The 15226-nt window shown below is 35.0% G+C and overlaps 1 protein-coding gene across 2 annotated transcripts in view; it reads right to left on the bottom strand.

Moving 5' to 3' along the window:
* The window catches only part of LOC149080553 (metal cation symporter ZIP14-like), an 89542-nt gene that overhangs the window by 54831 nt on the left and 19485 nt on the right, over window positions 1-15226 (bottom strand). For both annotated transcript variants that reach the window (XR_016193604.1, XM_089239660.1), the window contains exons 2-5: window positions 14403-14711; window positions 2544-2646; window positions 1493-1588; window positions 434-708 (exon numbers count right to left, since the gene is read on the bottom strand). Coding sequence is in view for 1 of the 2 variants with exons in the window: in XM_089239660.1 (XP_089095786.1) it covers window positions 434-708; window positions 1493-1588; window positions 2544-2646; window positions 14403-14711 (783 nt within the window). In the remaining variant the exon portion in view is untranslated. The remainder of the gene's footprint in view (window positions 1-433; window positions 709-1492; window positions 1589-2543; window positions 2647-14402; window positions 14712-15226) is intronic.

Below are 15226 nucleotides of genomic sequence, written 5' to 3'. Positions count from 1 at the left end.
AAGAATTCGTCATCGTTTTTCCTCCAGGTCTGTGTAATCGCCATTAAATCCTAACCCTCGGGCTTTCGTCATGATACGTCAGGTTATTACTATTATTTTGATATGCTGGCTTATAATAGTGTGGATCCATGTCTGGACCATACTCGGGAGTTGATTTGCTAAACGTCATCTATCTTCAAGATTTTTCTTGAAACTTCGAATAGCACTACTACAATACACCGCATGTGATAGAGCTGTTCGTTCGAAGCTAAGTAGAGGTAGCAACATATAAGAAAATCTTGCATATAAAAAAAATTAATTACTATGTACTTTTTTTGAGAATATCTTGTTATCTTCACGCGAAGGTTCCGGTAGAGATTTTTATATGAACGTAGATTTTTTAGTTTCCCCACAACATCGAAGAAGATGAAAGACTTGCAATCATTGAACTTACCTCACTAGCAAGACTTTTATGTTTATGGTTGGAGGCTCCAATAGAACCCCGGATAGCCCTTTTATTCACTTCTTTTGGGTTTTGTGTTCGGTATACATTTTGATCAAGAATCTCTTTTGGTATCCCACCCATTTCTGTCATGGTGATAATACTGTCTGTCTTTTCAGTCAATTTATTTTCAGAAGAATGAGTCAGACAAGCACTTTCGGTCACATCGTGATCAATGTGGTCATCACGGTCTTGTGTTCTCAGGTCATTCATCAGTCTTTCGAACCCTAAAAACGATACGGTCTGACATCATTAAACTGGATTCACAATATGTGTGTGAAAGCAATTATTTATGCTTATTCAGAACGAAATTTTCAATTGCTGGCATGACGCATACTGTATTAGACTTCAAGGCAGGGTGCACACTGGAAAGATACGACAAGCAGTACAATCCGCAATGCAATCGACACAGATTGGTTAAAACCATGAAACCGGAATTGATTCCATATTCTTAACCAATCTGTGTCGATTTTGTTCACGTCGCAGATCGTATCGCTTGTCGTATCGGTCCAGTGTGCACCCTTCTTTAGGGGCGCTTCTTATAATTTTATCTTTTATAGTTTTACTGCAAATATTCAGTTAAGAAAACGTACATTCTGTTCATGTTCTTGCCCTTAGGCTTTTACAAAAAAATTATTGACATAATCAATCCCGATCTTTTCTCGGACTTGAAATTTTGGCCCATACATTTGACGGTACGAGTGAGAAAGCAAGAAATAATTTCAATTGTTTAGAATCAGTGTTGCTAAGAAATCTACTGTATGTGAACATTTTGTTGTTCACCATCACATTATTTCGTGAAAATTATTCCTATACAGCATTCTAATACTTATTAGAATTTAATATGGAAATCAAAATTTAATGGATCCTCACATTGACACCAAGATATTTTCTGTCAGTGAAAACAAAATATTAAAATATTGAATAAATTAAAATATGAATAACAAAAAAAATCCCCTCTCAGTAATTTAAGAGTAATGGTTTATTATTCTGTAGGTTACATTCACCCACCTAGTTCCGTGATTATTCTATTGCAGCGATCTCCATAATGTAGAAATATGTCTTCCAAAAAGTCTGTAACGGCTTCTCCTACATCGATGCATTCACCTATATAACAAATTTAACATATTTTTAAGAATCATCGAATCAAGATAGCAACTTGACATTTTGTATCTTGCAATAAGATCACAAAACCTAAAGAAAGTCTATAACCCAATGAGCGAAACGATATCTGCATTTACCCTTTAAGAGGTTTTTAAAATTTTCCTGATCCGCATTATAACTGCCACATTTGAAATTGCAAAACCACCTCAAATTGCCACGTATTTTAAGAATTTTTTGGACTGCAGCAGATAACTGCTTCCCCCCTCCCCCCAGCAAGAAAATTTACTCCGAAAATAGCTTTTATTCCCCTGACTATGATACAAAAACACCTGCCATGTGTTGTGACTTTCTAGGAAGAGAAATTGCTTTTGCATCATTTATACTGAGAGTATATTTCTTTTTTGCTTCTCCTTATTTAACGTTGAACAAGAGCTGACTTCAGAAGGTTTTTTTAACAGCTGGCTGATGCGAAAATATATTTTGGAAAGAGAGAAAATACCACTGCCCCTGCGGAGAATCGAACCCACGTCCTTTCACGTCCTAATCACCTTTTGAAAGGACGTGGGTTCGATTCTCCATTGGGGCAGTTGAATTTTCTCTTTTTCCAAAATATATCTCTGCATCAGCCAGCTGTTTAAAAAACCTTCGTGTGGATAGAGGAGAGTGACATCATCTCTCCTCGGAAGAGCTGACTTCGCCCACTGCAGTTGATTGATTGGGGGGGGGGAAATGGAAAATATGTTTTATTGTAAAAACAGCTTCATTGCGTTTTTAGAAGTCAAAATATCTCGGGGTGACAGAAATAAAGCAGATAAAGTATATAATATTGGTTACATTCGCTCAAATGTAACCTATATGCTTATTGGTTGCAAGTTTTATAAAATAACTTTTCTAAAACTTTTATAGTGTAATGTCTGCCTAAGAAAACCCGTATATCATGATTTAACGAGGTACGTACCGTTTAACAAATGTGCAACTATTAACGTAGAAAGCTCCTCTAAATGAAACTGCTCCATGTTTTCTGTCTTTATTTCTGTTAAGATCGTTTCAGCACTGAAACACTGGACAGAAAAAAAATAAAGCAATACACTGTAGCAATATCATTTTGTGTTAGAATAATACAATAACATTAGCTTTTAGAACATCAGCACACGAAATCGCTGTTTTTTTCTGTTCTTTCTGAAAAAAACCAATAATTATTTTCGTGAAAACGTTAATCGTGTATAGAGAGTGAATTGAAATTATTTTTTTCGTACTAGAGAATGGCTATGATGGGGATCTTAGCTTTAGTTTAGATACTTCAACAATGTAACAGAATATTTGTAATCCATAATATATCCACATACATACTTGACCCAGGCTCGTCAGATGGCGCCTGAGTTGTCCGAGCGCGCTTACGTTGCCTACAGGGTGAATCCTCAAGTCCCTTTGTCGCTAATTACTGGCGAACCGTTGATCCTTTCTTTTTTTCTTTCAAACCGAGCACCACTTTGGTCCTATCGCCAGTGCAATTTACTAATGAGTGAGTTGTGCTGGAAGTGTGAACGTGTGTACCCGACAGCCTGAGTGCGTATCTAGTGTTGTGTCTTATTTTTCACTGCTTCCATCTATTTTCAACCGTTGATACTAGACAAGTGTTCCTCAAAGTGGGCGTCACCAACATTTGTCAGGAGCGTCACGATTTGATGAAAGTATTGATTTGTGCGTCTATTTATGCATTGAAGTGGTTTTTTTAAGTGTGTGTGTTTGAAAATATCTACTAAACTATTCTGGGGAGCCGGAGATGAATCATGAACAGGGCAAGAAAGCCAAGGGTGACAAAAGATTGAAAACCACTGTCCTAGATGCATACTTCTAATTGCAGAAATTATCCAAATAACGTGTAGATTTCAGATACAAACAAATACAAATACAACGCCACAACAGGCAAACTGCCCAACGAGGTGGCTGAGAAAAAGATGCCCATAATAAATATGGATGTCAAAAATACAGCAACCCAATTAAAAACACAATCACAAAAATGATAAGATACGCCATTCATATTGCAAAAGGGTTGTATAGTTATTCAAATGAAAAATAAATTAGCTTCTTATTTGGTCACGCTGTCCTAAAACAATCCAATTAGTTGTTGCCCTCTCTTTCCTAAAGTTAACAAAACAATTCATGCAATATTCGCTGAGATACTTCAATTCCAAATTGCTGAAAATAAGGGAATGAACGGCATAAACTAACCGGAAAAGCTCAAAATGCTGTTCTTAACCACTTTTCCAGCATTTTTTAAATTCAAATATCTCAGCTATTATTGCACTTGAAAACATGGATTATTTTTTTTGGCCGCAGGTGAGACAGGGTAACAACTTTCTAATTGGGTTTTTTGGGACTGAGTGTCCGTATAAAAAGTTATTTTTTTAATTTAATAACTACACACCCCCTTGCAACATGAATAATGCACACAACTGAGTTTCATGCATTATTTGAATACTTTTTGCAATTGGTAGTATGCCTCTAGGATCAACGGTTGGCCAGGGATGTGCGGCCAAGGGACTCAAGGCATCGCTTTGTATATTTGCGACAGTACTGCATGATGGTTTTTGGTTCTGGCCCGACGTTTACAAAGCACACCCCGGGGTGTGTGCTTTGCATATCAAATAGTACTTACTGGCATAAACTTTCATTCTTTCTTTTTTAAAACAAGACCAAGTTTGAAATTACTTCGACAGAAACTGTCACTCATTTGGGCGCGATAGTCTCTCCTTTCTGGCATCGATTTTAGGTCGAGATTACACTATAAAAGTTTTCTAAAAAGTTCTTTTGTAAAACACGAAAAATTCAACCAATAAGCTTATTGGTTGCATTTGCTTGAATGTAACCTATGAGCTTTATTGATTGGATTTTTCAAATTTTATAAAAGGGATTTTTTCAAACTTGTATAGTGTAATAACGGCCTTAAAGACGTTTTCACGTCAAAAACGGACCGTGACGTCACATAGCAGCTCCAAGATTACGTCCACTGAGCCAAGGCGGCAAGCGTGACTTCAAAGGGATGAAACAGCCCTTACTTGGTCCTGGTTAAGATAGCTCTCGATACTCGTCAGTGATTCCTTCCGCAACTCACGACAAGCAGGAGACTAAATTTTCATATAAGAATAAAAATGTGTAAAAGTTACTTGTAAACTGATGTTTAGGAATAGCAGAAATTCCAACTAAGAGCAAACATTAGAAGTAATAGTCAGATACATAAAATAAAGTTTAACACTACTGGAGAGGCTAATAGCATAATAAGCAGTGGGTGAGAAACGAATTATATCAAGTTAACGAGCGTGTTATTATTCCGAAATATTGTTTACAGTATGGACAGGCTTATGACATTTAACAAAAGTTGCCCACAAAGGTAACGGTAAAAAATCCTGTTCTTTTGTATTATGCACTATTTTTATATTATGATCTCTTTAGCATGGACAATCTCAGGCCAGGTGGACCTATGTGTTAAGAGGGTCTTTGAAAATTGATAACGCGAGTAAAAAAATATATGAAAAGTTTTAACTGTGAAATGTGTCGGGATCACACTATAAATGTTTTCTAAAAGTTCTTTTATAAAATTTGAAAAATTCAACCAGTAAGATTATTGGTTGCATTTGCTTGAATGTAACCTATGAGCTTTATTGGTTGGATTTTTCAAGTTTTATAAAAAGGATTTTATCAAGCTTTCATAGTGTAATCTCAGCCTAAGAAACTATCGCAATCTTTGTACAAAAAAAATCTGAACAGAAACTTTTATATTGAAAATAATGAATGCGCAATTTTATTTTTTTTTGCCAATAAGTCACATAAATAAAAATGATATAACAACCACGATCAAAACTTGTTTCACAACTGCCTGGAAAATTTTTTTCAATGGTGCTGAAAGCATTGACTCATTGCGAGAAATACAAAGCCAATTTTATTTTACTGTGAGTTGGTTTTATCTCGTGTTTTTCCAATAAAATAAAAGCGGTTATTCAGGTTTGTAAACTGAAACTGTGTGCATCATTTTCCTTTTCCTCGACAAAAGTTTTAGCGCCACACACAACACGCCGAATCGTAATTACTAGCACTTTGCAAATGCGGAAAGTAAAAATAGGGTAGAAAGGAAAATTGCTTTCCTCCTATTAAAAAGACTAGATAGTGCAGCAAATTATTGCTCACAACCATTATTCTATTTCGTAATCCTCACGATTGCTATTTTCTCATAGTGACACGGGATTGCTCGCAACTACTTCAGTTACAAGTGCGTCTAGAAAAAAAATCGACCTTTTGAACTTTCAAACGGGTGTTAATAAAGTATTAATGTGGACATCATTAATAATCATCATAAATCTCCGTGATATTTTCTCATTTTTTTTATCTCGTATACGCCTATGCAATTATTTTCATTTCGCCTGTGTAAAACTATCAAACATTCTGTGGTTTACTCGATACGATGTCATACAATATCCTTCACTCTTCAACAAGTCTGAAAGGTCACTATGTACATGCTGTATAATCGAACTTTCGGATTGAAATGCTCAATTTTTTGCGAGAACCTTTCAAACCTTACATTAAAATACCACTTATTTATTGAAAACTGTGACACCGAAGATAAAAACGAAATCTTATAACTCGAAGTTTAAATGCTGACATCTGCCCTTATTGCAAGCTGCTTAGCTTTTTTAATATAAAAATATAAATTAAATAAAATTATTAAATTAAATATTAAATACTATTTTAATATTTTGCTTTTCTTGTGCGATTATTAATTATGTTCATAAGACAAACGAAACAAAACATTGATCACAGACTAAAAATTGAAGGGTCTTTTTAGATAATCATAATTAAAAATGGTCAGAAATAGACATTTTCTGGATATTATGCCGAGGTGAACTCGGAAGCAAAGTCATCTCGTCTCCGCGGGACTTCAACCCAGTCAGTACCTTCTAGAGCAGAAGGTGTCAGTCTGCTCCACAGAGTAAGAATAATATAGAGCGCGCGAGGGGTTACAATGTGAAGCAAAGATCCGGAGTCACGTGACTCCGGTCAAAAGGCTGGTCAGGGAATCTCGCTGGCAATGCTTTCCTTATGGCTATTCTTATGACGATCTACACGTGCTGTCTTATTTTTGATTAGAATGGTCAACACTTGCGCAGCTTTCGGATGTGCTGAACGGTTTAGGAAAGGGGGGCCAGTATCCTTTCACAAGGGAATACTTTTTTGCTTATTCTCCTTCTTATAAATTACAAATTTGGAATATTAAATTGACGATTCAATGGATTTCTGACGTAGTCTCAGTTTTTAACGATTCCATTTTGGATTTAATTCAATTAAAGTTCCAAGTTTTAGTAAAATTCAAATGTCATGAGCCATTATTAAATGTTTTAATATAATTTTTGGTAATAGATGATTGAAGTAATGAGTTTTATTAACTTTTAACTGAAATGTACGTCTCCACGAGATTTGGCGAGCTAGTGAGTTTATTCGAGTTTCGCTCAACTTGAAGAAAATATGCTTTTCAGAATGAGGAATTTATGGTAAATATTTTATTTAAATAGAATGTAATGAAAACTCACCCTCTAGACAATGGCAGTTTTGCATAAAAATGTATAACTACCTCTAAAAATAGTATTTTTACCTCTCTTCAAGCCTGAGATAAAACTATTACAGAAAAGAAATTTTTTTATTGATTAATTTGTGTTGTGTGAAATTGCCCTCAAACAAGAAAAAAATCAATTAATTAATTGATTAATTGATTTTCAGTCAATATCTTTATTAGGACCATCTTAGTTAAGATCGAAGTCACTATGTGTACCTCAGATGTTAACTTGAAGAAAGAATCATTCTAAAAACTACTTAATGCCTAAAAAAATTGAAGATTCACATATGTATACTTCTGGAGCGAAGAGGTTACACATATGTCACATGTAACATACATTTACGTACTCTAAATTATTACATATATACGCTACACGAAATTTCATTTCTTATAATTTAGAAAAAGTATTGATGATAAGGTTTTGCAATTTTCTTGAAAAATTCATTTTATTCCTGAAATATTATGTAAGTGTGATACACACATTTTTGTGTGATAAGGTTATAAAAGGTTTTTCAAGAAAATGTTGGAAATGAAACTTTTACTTATTATTTAAATATTTCATGACTGAATATGGTATGAGTGTGAATGTGTCACATTACATAACATAATATGATGCATTATACTTATATACTCAAAATAAATGTATGATTAAAGTAATTTTAATGTTCTTGGAAGATAATTTTTATGTTTTAATAACCCCTAGTTAAAATAAATTTTCAAAATTAAAAGTGACAAAGTAAATGAGAAGAGAATATTTAAAAATATAAATGAAATAGACTGTATATATAAGAGGTAGGTTATATAATAAGATTTAAAAACTCAAAAGTCTTAAATTATTAGGAATTATCCCTTTTGGAAAATAAAAAAAATTTTATTATTTTTATATCTTATATTTGTTTATATTATATAGAATTGATTTTTTTTTCGAATCCCTCATTCCCTAAATATTTTACAAAAGAATGAATGAAATTCATTGAACAAATGAAGGAAAGTTTGCATCAACTCGATCGAGTCAAATTTCGTTACAGCAACATCCTTGCGTTAACACGAAATCATTATATTCTGCGAAAACGAGCCAAATGTAATAGCGCAGAACCTGTTTTTTCCCCGACAATACTGCTCATCTTTTCTTCACGTTCGACAAGTTTTATGAATAGCGTGCGCGGTCTATTTATATCTTTAGTCTATGGTCTGCTCTAGACGGTATTGACCCAGTGCTCTTGCAAACGAGATGGGATGATTCGGAGACGAGATGCATTTTTTTTCCGAATTCACCTCGGCATAATATCCAGAAAATGTCTATTTCTTCGATATATTGGGCTGAGAAAGAAGCTGTCTCGCTCTAAAAATGGTCTTTTTTATCATATCACTTTCGACTGGTTTCACTTAATCCATCATAAGTAATTTTCCTCTCCTTAGACTAGAACAAGAATTTAATTGTAAGTTGAATTTATCGATAATATTTACTCGAATACTATTACTAGAAGGAAACATTGTTACGGTCATTTGTATCTGAAACAATTACGCGAAAACTCATTTACCTTTACCAACAAAATATTTAGACACAACTCAGCTCTTCGGAATTAGAACGGCAGTAAATTAATTTAGTGGTGATAGAGATAGACCGGGGTTGTGTGAAGTAAAAGGAAAAGAAAGCTTCATACTTGGGTGCTGTTATAAGTGTACTGTGCTCCCCGCGATCTCAGTTTCGGTCGGCTGGATTTGGTTTTCTGTGGTCTCCCTAGAAACAAATGCGAGCTAGTCTCATCACAGTCACATCAGATCTACTATACAATCGTATATTCATTACATATGACACTCACTGTCAATTCGAAAGGCAGATGGTCGTCTTCGGGAGTAAAACGGCAGTAAATTTTATATATATATATATATATATATATATATATATATACTGCAATGCCAATAGACCAGAATTGTGGGGACTGGCGGGGAAAAAAAAGTAAAACATTCCCCATGTTGGGGGACCACGAATAGTCTAACAAAGAACTACTTCAAAGGACCGAACAGGCACTAATTAACATTGCCAACTTGGCGCGACACCCCTTAAAAAGGTTGACGACATCTGTAGGAGCCACTTTGAGAATCACTGTTATATGGTCATATTTCGGTATTCGTCAAACACGTCTATCATCGCATTTTGACGGGACCTAAAATTCTCAACACGTGTTCGGAACACGTCAACTAATTTACAAGGAAACACTGGGGCTTTTTAATTCATGAACAAGGATCTCCCTCGCCTCTGGTGGCCCGCGTGTTCAGTTATATAATCGTTAAGTTCGTGCTCTTTAGCACATTAGTTTTTATCCAGTCAATTGACCAGCAGTCGTTGCTAACTTCAGGAACTAGTTTTCAAGCTTTAGCAAGCCAGATTGTGAACTTATTCAGTGTTCAAACAGTAAATAGGTTTAAAAAAAAATGGAAACATAGATATAACTCGTTTCTCCCCACTTCTTATTGTGCTACGCGCGCGCGCGAAGTTAGTCTCTCCAATTATGTTAAATTTTATTTCATGTGTATCTGAGTATTACTTCTAATGCCCGCTCTTAGTTTGAATTTTTGCTATTCCTAAAGTATCAGTTTACAAGTAACTTTTATACATTTTTATTGTTTCTTATAAGAAAATTTAGTCCGCTGTGTGTGCTTGTCGTGTGTTCCGGAAGGAATCACCGACGAGTACCAAGGTATAACCAGAGCTATATAGTAAGGGCTGTTTCATCCCTTTGAAGTCGTCGCGCTTGCCGCCTTGGCCAACCCCACACTAAAGTAATTTTTATATATATATTGATCTATAACTATATTTCTAGTGTGATATTGCCTTGGCTCAGTTGGAGTGATTTGATCTCTGAGCTCCTATGATGGCTCCTTTTTTTTAGCAGATGTCAAACGACATCAGCACACAAAACGTGCTGCAATGACGTGGTTGATTTTAAATTTCATTTACTTATTTTACTGTTTTAAGTGACAGATTTTTCGTTATAGTGTTATTTTAGTGTCACTAGTATGGTATTTTTATAATCTATAAGCTAAGAAATGGATTAAACCTACGAATAGATGGTGTCTTTTGGTATTATATATATGCCATTGGAAATTAATAACTTCAAACATTGTGTATTAGGATTTTTTTTTTTATTTGCTTCCCATGTTTTTATGTTGCAGTTGTTTTGATAATATTGAAGTCAACACTTCTGAAAGCTACACCTAATTGCAAATTGAAACAAAAGGATAATTAAAAATTCTAGAAAGTTCAAAAGATAACTGCCTCCAGTTGGATTGCAATGAACCCAATAAACGTTAACTTACGTACGTGATTCACGTACGTCAGTTAACTGAATAGATTTCAACTGAAATAGGTCCGAGAAAAATATTTTTAGTGGAAGTTATCTCATAAGCAAATGCAAAATTTCTTATTTTAAATGTTTAAATGGTTGAAAGAAGCAAACTAATAAATATAAAAATACCAATGACAATAATCAAAAAGATAATTTTGGAAAGAATTCAGTTTAAGTTTCTAGCAGTATAACGATCGCATACTATCGTAATTGACAATATAGCAAAGCGGGCGCACCACACTCGGTTCTGTCAGGGCAAAGACGTCACGCATTACGTCCGTTGGTACAGACTCCGGCGCGTCACGAAACAGCCCTTATTATATAACCCTCGGTGTAACTGTACCTTGGAAACGTACGAAGCAAGTAGAAGTTAATGATATGAATGAATATACAGTCCCGTTCGATTTCAACAAACTGCGTTTGCGGAACGAGATATTTAAATAAATATCTAGCTTCACTCTCGTTACTTTAACATGAGTAGACGCTAATATTAAACAGATTATAAAACAAACGTTACTTGAAATATCAAGCTGAAATTTAGTAATTATCTGCCGTCTAAACGATGGAAACAAAAGAGTCAAAAGAGTCAAACAAAAGAGTCACGTCAAAACTTGCGGTTGCGTTGACGTCCCTGACCATTCTTTTTCTATTTGTATTTTTAGCTTATGTGAATCATGATATTGGTGCAAAGTTACTAAAACCCATTTCAAATATAGTACTACAAATTTGATGTTCCTAAATTGTCAGTTTACAAGTAACTTTCATACATGTGTATTGTTTCTTAGGCCGGTGTTACACTAAAAGTTTGATAAAATCCCTTTTATAAAACATGCCAATAATCTTATTAGATTTTTCTACATTCTAGAAAATGCAACCGGTGACATTATTGGCTGCATTTTTCAAATTTTATAAAAGGACTTTTACCAAACTTCTAAAGTGTAATACCGTCCTTAGGCTGAGATTACACTGTAAAAGTTTGATAAAATCCCTTTTATAAAACTTGAAAAATCCAGCCAATTAAGCTCATAGGTTACATTCGAGCAAATGCAACCAATAATCGTACCGGTTATATTCGCACAAATGCAACCAATAGTCTTATTGGTTACATTTTTAAAGTTTTATAAAATAACTTTTATCAAACTTTTATAGTGTAATCCCGGCCTTAGGCTGGCATTACACTATAAAAGTTTTAAAAAGTTTTTTTATGAAAATTAAAAAATACAACAAATAAGCTGATTAGTTGCATTTGCTAATGTAACCGATCAGCTTACTGTGATTGTATTTTCAAGTTTTATAAAAGCACTTTTACAAAACTTTTATAGTATAATCTCGGCCTTATACGAAAATTTAGTCCGCTGTTTGTCGTGTGTTCCGGAAGGAATCGCCGACGAGCACCAAAGTATAACCAGGTACTTCGTCGTCTTTGAGCAAATGATACAGTAGTATATGAAAAAGAAGAAAAAAAAGACGTGAAAAGAGCAACTTTAGATGACGATGAACGTCTAAACACGCGCGCGCAACGTCTTTTCTACAAAACAAGGGGCAAATGCTATTTTTGCATTTCGACGTTCCTTCAAAGGTTTGATTCGGTGTACGTATTGTATTTTACTTCCAAATGTGTGTAAATTTTTTTCATTTTGCATAAATAAAATATTTTGTCTATTTAATATGACGACGCTTAAGGTTCCTTTTCAAGTATACAATTTATCATCAAAGGGAAAAAGCAGATCGTGAAAAAAGATAATGACGTGCCTTTGACCTTATGACCTTGACAATGAAAATTCCTCGGTGTCTGAGGTTATTTATTTTCTCTTTGGAAATGACGCTTCTTGGAATACTTCTGTGTCTTATAAAATCTCTCAAAAAAAAACAATGTTTAAAAAATACTTTCTCGGAAGAAAAATAGATTAACTAATAATCTAATTAAAGAACTAATGCGTATATATTGAATAATTTCTCTTAACTATCATAGCATGATGCTTTTAAAAAAATAAAACCAATAATTATAATGATTTAACACGAAAAGATAAAAAATTACAGTGCATTGAACGGATAAATTACTTATGTTCAAGTTTTAGCAATCCAGATTGTGAACTTATCCAGTGATCGAACAGTAAATAAGTGTAAAAAAAACTGGAAACGTAGACATGGCTCGTTAATCATTCACTGCTTGCTATACTATGTGTGAAGTTAATCTCTCCAATTGTGTTAAATTTTATTTCATGTATCTGATTATTACTTCTAATGTCTGCTCTTAGTCTGAATTTTTGTGCTATTCCTAAATATCAGAGAGAGAGAGAGAGATTATGAGCAATTTTTATACATCTTTATAATTTCTTATATGAAAAATTAGTCCGCTGCTTTTCGTGAGTTCCGGAAAGAATCACCCGGGCAGGAATATGCAAATCAGCAAAAGCACTTCCAATCAAATGACAGCGTCAAGCTGGCGTAGGCAATGGGCATAACATATTAACCCTTTAAGTGGCGTTGACGAGATATCTCGCCTCCTTAAAAACCTTTTATTTTAGCATTGACAAGCCCAGATATTTTGTAAAGTTGATTTCCTCAATGGAACACTTTTCCTTTCTTCCCTTAGTTCGCACCTGCTGAAAATTGGAAGAAAGCCTACTTCATTGATAATTTTTTGTCGCACCACGGTCATTTTCTGCACACGAGGGCTATTAGACCGGGACCTATAATTTGTTGCCGAAGCCTACTTTATTATAAAAGATATAACATTTTGAAAAGGGTTCAGGAATTTCTGCTGTGCCACTCAGACGGTTAACGCACTTAAAACCGAGAGCAGACTCGTCGTCTTTCTTTAAGCAAAGAAGCGCTCCAAGTGGTGTTTCGGAAATCGTTGAAAAAAAAAAAAGCAAGATAAGGAACAGCGATTGGCTGTAGCGATAATACTGGCGTCACTCATTTGTTCAAAGATGGCGGAGTAGTCACCCTAGTATTTCAAGGAGCTTTAGAATATATTATGTATCCGAGCTTTGGAAATCACGAATAACAATTTCATCATGGTAAAGGTAGTGACATAAGTGATTTTGATGGCGGCATATTGAAGGTGTGAGAAAGGCTACACTTCTGATTTCAGCAGCTGCGAAACTTTTGGAATTTTCATGTAATATATACAGAAGCAAGTGTATGTCTAGGCTATACGAAATGTGGAAAATCTCAAGTTTAAAGAATAGACTAAAGTCGTAAATGAGCCTTTAATTCTCGTAGTGATCATAGGCTATCTCGCATATTTCCAATCAATAGAAAGGGTTCTTTGAAACGAATCGCTTTAGCATTTAATGCAGGTACACCTACAAGCCTATGTGCAAAGACTGCTCATCGTACCATGGCAAAACCGAGGCATGATGGCAGACGTCCACACAATTTTCCCCCGTTGACCGCAAGATCCCAGTTCAAGTAGACCGTTAATGATTGGAAACGAGTCATCTGGTCAGATGTGAATCGAGGTTCTTTTTTATCTACACATTATACCGATGGGAAAGTGCGTGTGTGACGGAAACCTCATGAAGCGATGCATCCTTCTTGTTTTGCAGGCAAAGGGTGGAGGTGTGACAGTTTTGGGAGCACTGGTGTACGCAAGAGGTGAGGGGTAGGCTTCCCTTGCGTAATGAGATTATTGTGTTTTATCTGTGGCAAAAATATATCCTCCACCCATCGGGAAGGAAAAAAAGTAACCCTCTCCCCTAAAGAATATGTTCTTGGGAATGCTTTCAAAACAAAACTGCAATTTATGTTTCAAACCTTACATAACGTATTTTATGTTCAAACTGTGTTCATTACATGCCTGGTAATTTCGATCTTGACGATAACACCACTTGATAAAATATTTTTTTTTTACCTTCTGTCCTGCTATAGGTTCATAGAAAGCTTTGATCTCTCGTAGTACAGTTTCTATGTCTTCCAGGAGCTTCATTGGTTTGTTTGTTGGGTTTTCCATAGGAAGGCGAATTCGAAGTTGATTTCGACATGCTGTGTAGGTTGCGCAGCGGCTAATTTTGCCGTCTTTGGGATTAGGTCGACAGACGTATCGAAAAGTTAAAGCGTGATTCAAAAGCACTACGCTCACGTGTTCAAGATCTAGATGGTTAGTGAAAGGTGATCTGGCATCTGGACCCAGCATGCTTAGGATAGTGTATGGCTTCAAGCACTGCAAGAAATGAAAAATTCAATTAAAAAATGAAATTTATTTTTTACAAACACAAAGGCCACAACAGGCAACAAATGCCCAACGAGGTGGCTGAAAAAACATGACCATTTATGACGATTAAGAAGACATTGACCATGATTGACCATTAAGATGACATCCACCATGGTGTCAAATATAACCAAAATACAGCAACCCAGTATAGAAGCACACATCGTGCATTACGTATCATTGTACATTGTTATAGAAAATAACATACGCACACAATGCCATTATCCATGAAATAAAACAATAAACGTGGCAATATAAATAAAAACAAATGCTAATGTTATTTGACTTCCGTTAGCTTATTGAAAATACAAATGCAACACACGTTAGACCACTCTACTGTACTTCTAGTTTCTAATCATCGAGTACCCAGGCGCGGCAAAGCTCTGTCTCGGTCATTCGGCAAGAATACAAAGGTTTGGTACGTGGCTGTATGTATGTCACTAAGGAAATGCTTCATAAGCCCCGTT

Source organism: Pholcus phalangioides, unplaced genomic scaffold, assembly GCF_987345545.1.
Source record: "Pholcus phalangioides strain wild (caught in Gottingen) unplaced genomic scaffold, Ppha-v1.0 ptg000011l_1, whole genome shotgun sequence".
Lineage (NCBI taxonomy): Eukaryota > Metazoa > Arthropoda > Arachnida > Araneae > Pholcidae > Pholcus > Pholcus phalangioides.
The sequence above is the reverse complement of the archived record's forward strand: the minus strand, read 5'-3'. Positions and strand labels throughout refer to the sequence as shown.